The sequence below is a fragment of the Leuciscus leuciscus genome (assembly GCF_965113295.1).
Source record: "Leuciscus leuciscus genome assembly, chromosome: 24".
Classification (NCBI taxonomy): domain Eukaryota; kingdom Metazoa; phylum Chordata; class Actinopteri; order Cypriniformes; family Leuciscidae; genus Leuciscus; species Leuciscus leuciscus.
The window spans coordinates 19,544,835-19,557,309 of record NC_138723.1 but is presented as its reverse complement, the minus strand read 5'-3'; the positions used below and the strand labels follow the sequence as shown (position 1 = coordinate 19,557,309).

Here is a 12,475-nt window from a genome sequence, read left to right as displayed (position 1 = left end):
TATCTATCTATCTATCTATCTGTCTCTCTGTGTTTGTCTGTCTATCTATGTCTATTTGTCTGTCTATCTGTCTGTCTGTCTTTGTAATCCCATCTATCTGTCTGTCTATCTATCTGTCTGTCTGTCTTTGTAACCCCACCTGTCTATCTATCTATCCATCTATCTGTGTGTGTGTGTGTGTGTGTGTGTGTGTGTGTGTGTGTGTGTGTGTGTGTGTGTGTGTGTGTGTGTGTGTGTGTGTGTGTGTGTGTGTGTGTGTGTGTGTGTGTGTATCTATCTATCTGTCTGTTTGTCTGTCTGTCTATCTATCTATCTGTCTGTCTTTGTAACCCCACCTGTCTATCTATCTATCTATCTGTCTGTTTGTCTGTCTATCTATCTGTCTGTCTGTCTTTGTAACCCCACCTGTCTATCTATCTATCTATCTATCTTTATATTCATTCTATATCTGTCTTTGCATATACCGTTTTCTACAGAAAAGATAGCAGTGAAAATAAATGCATACAATTTGATAGGACTGGGGTTGAGGTTAGCACTAGTGGCATTGCATTTTTGTCATCTGTCATGTAACTGGCCCACAAAGGTACCGAGAATCCTCTGCAAGTCTATTAGGAATATCCTTTTTTGTGCATCCACAGAGTAGCTACATTTGTTATCATTAATGTTTGCTTTAATACACGTCATAACAAATTCATCCTCTGAAAAGCCAGCTGCATTGGAGAAAGAAATGCTTCACTCATATTGTCCACTTTGATAGCTCAGAATGATATCAAATGCCCCTCTGCTGCCTCAGTTGAAATGGAACAAAATAGGCGGTGGTCTATAAAAATGAAGTTAGACGTAAGTACGGCACTCACATCTTTGAAAAAAACCCTTTCCTGTTGCATTTTGTAGTCGTCAATTGGTCAGAGCAACTTGCTCTAATGCAGGTAATGGATCCACTGTGGTCCTTTCATCTTCGGGACCATGTGCGGGAGATGGGAGAGGAACCCTTCTGGAGGAGAAAACAACTCTAACACACATAAGGGCGAGGGAAAGCAAACCTAAACTAATTCTTAAAAGTGCGGTTCGACTGAAATGTTGAGGAAATCGGAGATGTTTTAGCATATTGCGTAGATCTGGGAAAGCCTCCGAATGAATGATGGTTATTCATATTTCATCTATAATACTCAAGTATTTTTAAGAGACCATTTACATTAATTCATTCAGCAGATTCTTTTATCCAAAGCAGCATGCCTGTAATTGTATTTCATTTCTCTTGAATTATCACTTTAGGAAGAACTCAACCTTTTGATATCCACTGTGGATCTTTTAAATGTGTGGTTCATATAAAAGAGAGCACAATTTCATATGTCTAGATTGGTAGCAGAACATGAAAGCACACACAATAAAACTCTAATTTTGTTTTGAGAATTGAATTGTTCCATGCTAGGCCCAACAGCAATCCAGATTTTCCGCTTGGCCTCTTCCCAACTATAGGGTGGTTAGCGGCGCCCGCTCAATGGAAAGCCTCCAGTCATCAGGATTTGTAGATAGTTCTGTTTCTTCAGCAGATTCCAAAATCACAAAACTATAGCCCTAGCTGATTGGCTGTGTTTTTGCCTGTTCTTTTGTTTCAGAGCTCTGCTTGGCCTTTTCCCTGTTCTCTCTATTCACCCGCTAAACGCTAGTGCTAAGAGCTGCTGGAAATCTGCCTGTACTGCCATTAGGCCCTGGCGTATTTTATTTAGACTTTATTAAGGGGTTTGATAAAGGTAAGTGTGACTACTTTAATAGTTCGATTATCGGATTGTTTGTTGGAACAGTGGACCTTTGGTGACAGATTTGTTTGTGTTTGGCTGTTTTTGGCTTTTCTGGCTTTCATCAATATACATTTGGAAAACCCTCCAAGAATATAATGACAACATTAACATCTGTCAGATGTAAAATAATAATGTAGTGTTGACTCTAAATTAGCTGCTCAGATAACTATAGATTATGATATTTCAAAAGAGGTCTACAATGTATTATTTGATTAAATTGAGAACTGAGTTGAAAAGTTTTTAAAAGGCCTATTTATTCAAATATTGTATTATTATTATTAAAATACTGTCAATTTCAGAACCTTTTTGCATAAATAAATTGTTACCCAAATTTAGAAAATGTGTTAAATTTATGATTTTAGAAGTTTCATTTACTACACTATGTAACATTTTTGTTCAAATTTTACAAATAATTTATAATGAGCGAGTACATCATGAATCCATCTTCCAAATCGTGTTTTTGTCTTATCCTGAATCATACGGTTGCCTACGCCTATAATGAAGTGTTTATATTCGGACTACTTTAGACCGAGCTGGATGGCAGCCGCTGTGGAGTAGCCCAGTACCTGCATGATTCGTCATAGACATTAATAAACAGAGAGAACAACTCCGGCTACAATGTTTTTTCGCAAGACGCATGCAGTTTTGTTTATGAACCGCTAGAGCGCCAAAAGTTACATAGTGTCCCTTTGAAAACAAATAAAAAAAACAAATATTTTCATTTAATCAGATTTCAGAGTTTGAGTCACCAAACGGTGTACAAAATAGATGCTTTCCCCCCCCCCCCCCCAACCAATTACAATATGGCGCCCTCTACTGAATGGTGCTTTTTTTTTTACCTCACTTTACCTCTCTCGTTTTATATCTGTTAACACGATACTGGAAAAATCGCAGGCTAATGAAATATGTGATTATATTCACATCAAGAGAATATTTTGCAAAAGAAATATAAAGCACATCAATTCAAGAACAAACTCGATAAACTAACATGTTGCTTCTTCTCAGTGAGTATTGACCTATTTACAATAACTAAATATTTTCCAGCCAGTTCACCTGAAAACTGTTAGCCTTAACCTGAAAAGAAGAAAGAGAGAGTGTGAGTGAGTAGCCTCCTGATACTGACCTCTCAGCTCACTCAGAGGAAGTAATGTGTTCATTACAATGCAATTACAGACACTTACATGCCTCCGAGTGAAGTGCAGTGCTATTGAGAGGAGTCTGCACCAGTCCCTTGATGCTAACACAACCCTGACATTCATGTGTGTGTGTGTGTTCATCAATGCATGTGTCCAATGTGTGCTTGTTTATAAATGTGTGTGTGCTTTTGTTTTTAGTCTATCTGTAGGTGCAGAATGTACAGCTTCATGGGAGGAGGGCTGTTTTGTGCAGGAGTGGGCAAAATACTCCTGATTGTTTCCACAGCAACAGATTATTGGATGCAGTACCGTCATTCAAACAACTACATGCATCAGGGGCTGTGGAGATACTGCATGCCGGGAAAATGCTTCACACACACCGACAGCATTGGTGAGATTTACGGTTCAGCAGAGTCATAAACAAACAGAAGAACAAAAACTGAATTTTATCAAACCTCAAATGCACATTTGACTTGTGTTTTGAAGTTGTTGTTCTAGACCTTCAATTCCACTTTGACTCCATTATTCATGCATTACAAACAAGCTGGTGATAAAATGGCCTTTGACCTTCTGACTTCACAGCATACTGGGATGCTACACGAGCGTTCATGATCTTGTCTCTGTTGGCCTGCTTCTTTGGCATCATCCTCGGTATCATGGCCTTCATCCACTACTCTTCCTTTGACAGGTTTGATAAAAGCTTTGCTGCAGGCATTCTGTTCTTCATCTCATGTAAGTTGCCTTTTCTTCTGCCTATTTAATCTTGAAATATAATAACTTTTTGAAATAATTCGTCATTTAAATGCTGATTCAAATGTGATATTGTGATAAGTGTTTGTAACTAGTTGTTGCAAGTAATCAGAGAAATAGACATGTCACTTATTTTGTGGACACTGTGTTATTTCTTTGCAATTATAATTAAAGGGTGAGTTCCGCCCAAAATGAAAATTCTTCCATTAATTACTCACCCTCATGTCCTTCCAAACCTGTAAGACTTTCATTCATCTTTGGAACACAAATGAAGATATTTTTGATGAAATCTGAGTTTTTTCTGTTCCTCCATTGACAGCTATGCAACTACCACTTTGATGCTTCAAAATGTTGATGAAGAGATTGTAAAACAAATCCATATGAACTGAGAGGTTTAGTCTAAAATTTCTGAAGAGACACAATGGCTTTATTTGATTTCATATGCTTTTATTCACATAAACATTCATCAACTCACACATCAGTTGTGGTAAACGGAAGCTCAAGCATGTTCGCTTGAAGTGCGAAAACCAATGAGGTTCATTCTCGTGTTACGCAGCACGTTTGAGTTTCAGCAAGAACCAATGAGGTTCATTCTCGTGTTACGCAGCACGTTTGAGTTTCAGCAAGAACCAATGAGGTTCGTTCTCGTGTTACGCAGCATGTTTGAGCTTCAGCAAGAACCAATGAGGTTCGTTCTCGTGTTACGCAGCACGTTTGAGCTTCAGCAAGAACCAATGAGGTTTGTTTTCATGTTACGCAGCACGTTTGAGCTTCAGCAAGAACCAATATGGTACATTCTGGTTCAGTTGAGCTTCTGTTTATGTTCGCTGATCAATGTTTATGTCAATAAAAGCCTAAATTAAATCTGTTCTTCATATAAAGTGATCGAATCTCTTCAGAAAATTTTGACTAAACCACTTGATTAATATGGATTAGTTTTATGAGCTCTTTATTAACTTTTTGTAGCGTCAAAGTGGTAGTTGCATAGCTTTCAACAGAGGGACAGAATGAAAGCTCTCAGATTTGATCAAAAAGAAACGACATGAGGGTGAGTAATTAATAACATAATTTTTGTTTTTGGGGTGAACTTTCCCGTTAAATAAATTAACCTGCAATTTGTGGAACATGGAAATTATGATGTTTTGTTAAATAAAAAATATGAAAAATACTACAATATTAAATATTTATATTTAATCATTTTGTTAAATTTATTTATTTAATCACATCTTATTTTTATTTAATCCTGTTCTCTCCTTTTCCCCCACAAGGCTTTTTTGTGTTTCTGGCCATGGCTGTGTACACAGGAGTTACAATAAATTACTATGGTAAACGCTATGGTAACTGGAGGTTCTCCTGGTCTTACATCATTGGCTGGGTGTCTGTTGTGCTCACTTTCTTTTCAGGTAATGATAGTCGTTAAAAAAAAAAACGCACCTTTAAATTAACTATTTCATTTCTTTATATTTTTCACACAAAAAAAATAAAACATTCATATGATTTAAATGTAATGTACTTTTACACTCAACTAATTTTATATTTATTTTTTAAATTGTTGTTGTTGAAAAATCTTATTAAGGGAGGTAAATTGCTTTTGAATCTGTTTATACTGAACTAAACAACACAAACTGCTTTTTACTTCAATTAATGTGGTTGTTTTTTTGTTGTTTTTTATTTAGGTATTTTGTATATGTGTGCATACCGGATGCATGAATGCCCCAGAACCTCCAATCCTCACTAGAAGACTGGGCTTTATTATCACCAATATTGGAAGCCACTCTAGCACCAAAACACCATTAGGTCATGAAAAAAAAAGAACAAAGAAATTGTTAAATAAAGAATTATAGATAGGCTAGTATAACAATGTGTGAACACTAACAATTTTTTTTTCTATATTATGAAAAACTGTACAAAACAACTGGTGGAGAATCTGAACATCAAATAAAAAAAAACATTCAAAATAATATACATCTTTCTATTTATTTCTCCTTCAATCCTTTCTTCATGTGTTTCTTTTGTAATTTCTTTCAATAAAACAATGGGGTTCTGCAGTCATCCAAAGAAAATTCAATACAATAAACATTGATACTACCCAGAATATAAAATATACGTGGTTTTATGTAAATAAATTTAGAAGAGTGATCAGGTCATTTTCAAGTTTTTTAACGGTACTTCGCGTGTGCAAAGTATCAAACTATATTTTAAGATACATAAGGACTTGGCATTACACAATAAGTTAGTCTAGTTGGTAAACTGCTCTTAGGTGCGCGAGCTAATGCCACAAGCTTCTTACAGAAAAGCACCACTTGGGTGTGACGCAGTGGCGTGCTGTCTCCCAATTTCACTTGATTAAATGGCTATTAAAAGCTGCTTAACTGCCTCTGCATGGGTGCGGATTCTATCGACTTCTCAAGTAAAGGCGATTCCATCACCATTAGTACATTTACTTTCGCATTTTGCCATAAAAGCAACTTGTTTCCCGTGATTCGTTAGCAGTGTGGAGCGCAGGTGCCAGTTAATAAAAGGTTTCGATTGCAGTGCTCCAAAATCACATTACATCGCTTGAGTAAATTTGCATACACTGCACGAAATCATTTTCTTAATCGATATTTTATATTGTTTTCAGGAACAGTAAAAAATTAAATGCTTAAGCATCATTGAAACAAGATAAATTGATCATTTTACTAGTTTTGAACATAAACCCCACAAAATGGTTAATTTAAAACAAAAACATTTGATAGGAATCTCATGCTGTAGACTAGCCTACTTATATGCTAGGCTACTTTACAAATACAAACTAATAAATCAGTAAGATCAGTGCATGCGTTCGTGAGAGATATGCCCATTACATGAAACTCATTCAAACTGAGCAACTCCTATTGTAATTTAGAGGATCTTCTCTTTTTGTAGAAGAGATAGTACTAATGAAGCCATATTTCACATTTGCAGGAATACTATGTTTTCGTGACCAATTAAATCTATTAATTAATTTGTTCTTCTAACCCATCAGATCAAATGGAAATCCTGCGGTCGAGGATTACTACTTTCGCTCTAACATCCAACCTAATTACCTAATAGTATTGCTGCAAGACTTCTGCCAATAATGAAACACTTTTACCATTAGCCCCCGTGATTGCAGATGTGATGACAACACGATATCAACAAATTACCGCTCCATCAGTTGAGACGGAACTGAAGCACACTTGTATCCTCGCAGATTTCAATATCTACAATTAAATCCCATTTCATAGAAGCCCTGTTGCCCTGTACCGTAACATGAAATAATAATAAAAATTACACCACACACATGCTCACCAATAAATGAAATAAGAAAACGCCAAGAAATTAGAACCACAGACACAGTTCTCCTAAACATTATAGGCTAGGCTACTTCAGTCACGTTGTTATCGATAGCCTATAGAAAAAGCATTTTACTCTTTCACATAAGTACTAAGTGGTGAGTTGTTACCTTTATGATTTGTAAATACCCCTATCATGCTCTAATTTTTTTTTTTTTTTTTTTTTACTTTACTTTTTCTGGTTTATAGCCTACAGAAATCCGAGTTAGCATGCAGCGAGAGGGAACATTTAAATGGTAACGGTCGTAACTGACAGAAGCGGCATTGGAAACCATTTAAAATGGCAAACATTGTCACATGTGTAGGCCTATGTCCTTAACACATAATTGTTTATTTATGTAGGGTTATTTTAATAACAATAGGCTACAGAACTCTCGCTATAGCATTCGTAACTGACACAAATTGCAGCTGATGTAATCCGTTTTAAATAGCCTATAACAAGCTTATTTTTATTATCATTATTATTATATCCACGATCATTTGTGATGTTCGGTTATTTTAAAAATGAGATAACAATCCAACAAACAGGGTTGAATCAGAACTCGCGGAGACCATTTAAATTGCAACTGTCGTAACAGGAGCTTCAAATGGATTGTAACAGGTGCATGCTGTGCATTATTCTGAATTCTTTAAACGCAATCAGCCAGTGTTAGTCCTTTGTTAAGGTTCTTGACAGGTCCACGCGCCTTTTAAGCCAGTGTACAGTGAAAGTGCAGGCTTATGTCTGAGTGACTGTTGCGGGAACAAGGCTCTTGTAGCGAGGCTTTTTCAGCACCACGGGGATCGAGCGACCCTGTCCCTGCCGTTCCTCCCGCCGCCCGCATAATTAATCCATAAAGAACTCATTCCATTCTCCGCCCAGCCCTCGCGCTATTGGCTGAGTGCTAATCTACTTCCTGATTTGCTGCTGTCAGTCTCGATCCAAATAAATAGTAATGTATACCTGTACCAGCGTGCACAGGTTGCCAACGAAGACTACGTTTCCGCTTTTAAGCTCCTGAAGACTGGGACCAACTGAGTGATTTTGTTTGCGACACAGGCATCTAAAAAGCCTCACGGAATTGCCCGTGTTTTCTACAAAAAGTTTTGAAATGAATCTGAACTACACATCTCCGGTCCCCCAGATGCCGACTCAAAGGTCAACGTCGTTCTTCATTGAAGATATTTTACTACATAAGCCTAAACCTTTGCGAGAGGTGTTTCCCTCGCCCTTTTCAAACTCTCTTGCCTCCCGGATGCCTCTTTTAGAGTATGGATATCCCCTTATGCCTACACCGATCCTGGCTCCTCATCCGCATCATCCACTACACAAACCTGAACACCATCCGTACTTTTTCGCATCCGGTAAGTAGCCAACGCTAAATTTAAACTCAAATATTTACATTAAGAAATAATGCATATTATTAGGACACTTAATATTTTTGTGCATTTAATGCATGTATTGGTGCTCACAAATTGATGTATTTTTTTTCAAGATATGACCGCTATAACATAAACATATTTTTTGTCAAGATATGACCGCTATAACATAAAATAAACATAAAAATCATTAAAATGCAGGCCTACATGCCAGTTAATATTTTAAAAAGCATTCCATAAACTGAACCCTAATTGTTTAGTTAAAAATAGGCCTATGCTGCAAATGAACCTAAATGTGATTCTTGTTGAAACATTTAAAGTAAAAATTATAATTTAATGTGGTTCAATATATCTGACTAGATGTAATTTTTAAGGCAATATTTTTAGTTAGAATTCGAAAGAATTAATCCTTAGTAACAGTTGTACATATTTTTACAGTGAAAGGTTATATTCATAGATTAAAGAACCATGTTATTTCTCTGAGTAAATATAAATATAAAATAATATTAATAACTAATAATAATAACAACTGTATGATTTTATTTATTAAAAATCGCCTATCGATAAAAAAAAATCTGTATTTTTTCTAACCGATGTTTAAAAATAATTTCTATTAAAACGTCTTATTTTTTCCAACTTATATTGTGTGTATATTTATTTTTACACTTTTTTCTACTTAAAACTCATTTTTAATTCACTTGGGTCCTTAAAATAGGTTGAAATATAAACGTGAAAAGTTTACTGTAAGGCTGCAAGATATTGAAGAATTAATGATTATCAATATGTTTCCATTGCAAAAGGAATGCAGATGCCTGCATTATTTCAGCATCATCCGGAATTACCAGGGAAGCACTGCAGACGCAGAAAGGCCAGAACAGTGTTCTCAGACTCACAGTTATCAGGACTCGAGAAAAGGTTCGAGATCCAGAGATATCTGTCCACACCTGAGCGCGTGGAACTGGCTACGGCGCTCAGTCTATCGGAAACACAGGTAATGACGTTAAATATTGTTTACGAATCCAGACGTAATTTTCAAGATCTTATATGTGTTTACATACAATTTTAACGAATCAGGAGTTTATTAAGGCATGTACATCGTTTGCCTTACGCAGGTAAAGACCTGGTTTCAGAACCGAAGGATGAAGCATAAAAAACAGCTGAGGAAAACACAAGACGACCAGAAAACCCCAAATGATGTAGACAGATCGCTGGAGAACACGAGCGAGAGCGAAATGCACGAGAAAAGTACAGACGGTAAAAACGGCATGAGTCCGGACAGATACACGCTGGACGACAATGAAGATGATGTCGATATTGAAGATGACATTTGCTCTCCTGAACATTTACTTTAGTATTATCACCCTCATGAACAACAACAAAAAATTACATATTAATTTTTTAGATAGGAAATTATATATAGTTTTTTTGTTTTGTTTTTTACATCAGACTATATAGCTACTGTTCAAGCGCTTAAGAATTTTTTTGGATACCTGAAGGACATAAAAATAATGCGTGGTCATTCAGCATTATTATTATTATTATTATCATTATTATCATTTTCACAATAGTTATGGCTTTGTGACTGACGACTCTGATCATTTTTGTAAATGTGGAATTAATGGTACGTAATGTACTGACAATCTGTAAATAGATTTATGATATTTACTTGCTAAATAATCATTCAAGAAATGTAACAATTAATTTTCATTCCAATTGAAGTGTAACATTTTACATTTTCAGCACTTTCGCGGGATGATATTGGTTGTTTTGTTTGGCATGTGGACTGACATATTTATGAACTCTAAAACTGTGACTTGTCATTTGTTAAAACTAATAATGTATATAAACAATGTATATTGAGTGAATTATCTAAGATAATCCTTAAACGAGCAGCGTCTTCTTTCTTTGTGCTTTGAAAGCCTATGAATTCAATATTTCATTCAATTCATGAAAGCTGCGCGTAATTACAATTTCGAGCACTAACACTCTTAAAATAAATGTTATTTATTGTCATCGATGGTTCTTTGAAGAAACTTTTACATCCATGGAATCTTTCCATTGCACAAAAGTTTCTTTAAAGTGGGGGGAAAAAGTTCTTTAGATTATTAAAATGTTCTTGACAATGACAAAAAAAAGAGTTCTTTTAAGAACTGTTCACTGAAAGGTTCTTTGGGGAACCAAAAATGGTTCTTCAATGGCATCGCTGAGAAAACCCCATTTTGGAACTTTTATGTTTAAGTGAAGAGTAACGAATGGTAGGCTACTAATTATTACATTACAACAGTAATAATAACATTAACAAAATAAGAGTAATATTGGCCGAATAAAAATAATAAGAAAGCGCGTGGAATAAAATTGATCGATTTGTCAATAAACAACTGCTTGTATCATAGCTACAAAATGGCACATTTATCTCTGATTTTTGTTTCTCGTCTATTATTGATTTAATAAGCTTTTCTTTATTATTTATACAAACTTAATACATAAATAATGGGACTGACTCAGCCTGTTCTCAGTGGTTAGTTTTTAACGGAATAAATCCCTGTTCTTGATCGTGCAGCAGAGATCTGAGCCTGAATGTATGATGAGCATATTTTTATATTGTGGGTTTGGAATTGGTCCTTGATCATTGGAATTGTTATTGGACAATCGATAGACATCAATTTGTCCTTTGTAAACTCACATTGTATATATTATTGACTATTCCTTCACCTATGATATGTTAAATTCAGTTTTATAATGCCTCTACTGTCTTCACTATGGGCTTGGTGTTATGTTAGGGTCGCTTTCATTTTTCGCGATTTAAAAAAAGACTTGGCCTGCATTTAATTACAATTATTCGTTTAAGAAGAATTTCTGTCCGTAATTTTCATATTTCAGTGCTCGTTGTGCAGTTATCAAACCGTTTTTACAACACTTAAGATCTATCCACCTTGTTTTTCGCGCGGTCATTTGTAACTTGAATGTGTCTGGCTTCCGGTGTCATTTTGATTTTGCCTGTACAAAAAAATACTGCTTTATTTTGCAGAATTTAAATTGTTATATTATTTTAATTTCATTATCATGAAACACACTGGTTAGTAGCACAAATATATAAGTTTAAACCGTTTACGGCACTTTGTTGCTCTTCTAGTTATTTACCAATAGCTAGGCGCGAATCGGAAGTTTAGCGAATCGTATTTTAATATATATATATTCCAAAATAAGGTGGATAATAACAGTGATAATAAATAAATACAGTAGAATAGGCCTACTTTCGTTAAGCCTACAAAAAGGTAGGATACCGTCCGATGCAGACAGCGATCGCAAGTGTTGCTATGGTTACCTACCCACTCAAACCCGATTTCTGTGCGCGAAACGCTGTTGACACGAACTATATGTGCGCGAACTTAATGAAAAAAATGTTTAGGTAAAAAAAAAAAAAAAAAAAATTACAAAAAGGATACATATCTTTTTAACCTCTTTGAGTTGGGATAGGTCTTGATTAGGGAGGCCACAAACTAATTCGCTCTTCAGTTTTAATAATACAAAAAATATATTTACTCGTCTTAAAGCATACTTTAAGACTCAACAGGTGTCCATAAATAACCAAACATGAATTTTTATTAGAAAATAAATCTAAAGCTGAAAATTTTTTTGATAAAATATCTACAATGTTAACGTGTAGCAAGGGGTTGCTCACGTTTATAGCGTTATGGCAACAGTCCTTTAAATAAATAAATAAAACTCTAACAGGGTATGTGGCACACTTCCATCCTTTGAAAAGCAATTCATGTCGTTTTCAAAACGTGATTCTGATTTAGCGGGGGGGAATAAAACACTGCAAGAGAATAGGCCGTGCGGAAGGTGATCAATTAAAAGATTAAGCGTTTTGCAACACATGGACGCATCTGCATGTTGCTCTAATAGCAGAGCCATCAGCTCATTTTCAGGGGCCTGCCGCCTCCTTCAGCACTGTCCACAGATCAAAGCCTGCCTCAGTCTCCCAATCCGTAAAAAGGGATGCTAATTCAACCTCCTTCATGTGCGGTTGAGAGAGACCCCTTCAATTAACTGATTTCAATGGCAGGAA

At 35.7% G+C, this 12,475-nt stretch overlaps 2 protein-coding genes across 2 annotated transcripts in view; both read left to right on the top strand.

Moving 5' to 3' along the window:
- Positions 1-5,585, top strand: part of lim2.1 (lens intrinsic membrane protein 2.1) — a 41,253-nt gene extending 35,668 nt beyond the window's left edge. Inside the window, exons 3-6 of the mRNA XM_082158301.1 lie at positions 3,137-3,329; positions 3,521-3,670; positions 4,957-5,091; positions 5,365-5,585. Of these exons, the coding sequence (XP_082014427.1) occupies positions 3,155-3,329; positions 3,521-3,670; positions 4,957-5,091; positions 5,365-5,426 (522 nt within the window). The 5' untranslated portion in view covers positions 3,137-3,154 and the 3' untranslated portion in view covers positions 5,427-5,585. The remainder of the gene's footprint in view (positions 1-3,136; positions 3,330-3,520; positions 3,671-4,956; positions 5,092-5,364) is intronic.
- Positions 5,586-8,135: 2,550 nt separating this feature from the next.
- Positions 8,136-10,287, top strand: bsx (brain-specific homeobox; the record flags this gene model as incomplete). The annotated part of the gene is made up of 3 exons (XM_082157584.1): positions 8,136-8,388; positions 9,204-9,394; positions 9,516-10,287. 3 exons carry the CDS (start codon positions 8,136-8,138, stop codon positions 9,753-9,755), a joined length of 684 nt encoding a protein of 227 aa, XP_082013710.1. The 3' UTR covers positions 9,756-10,287.
- Between the last annotated feature and the right edge of the window lie 2,188 nt (positions 10,288-12,475).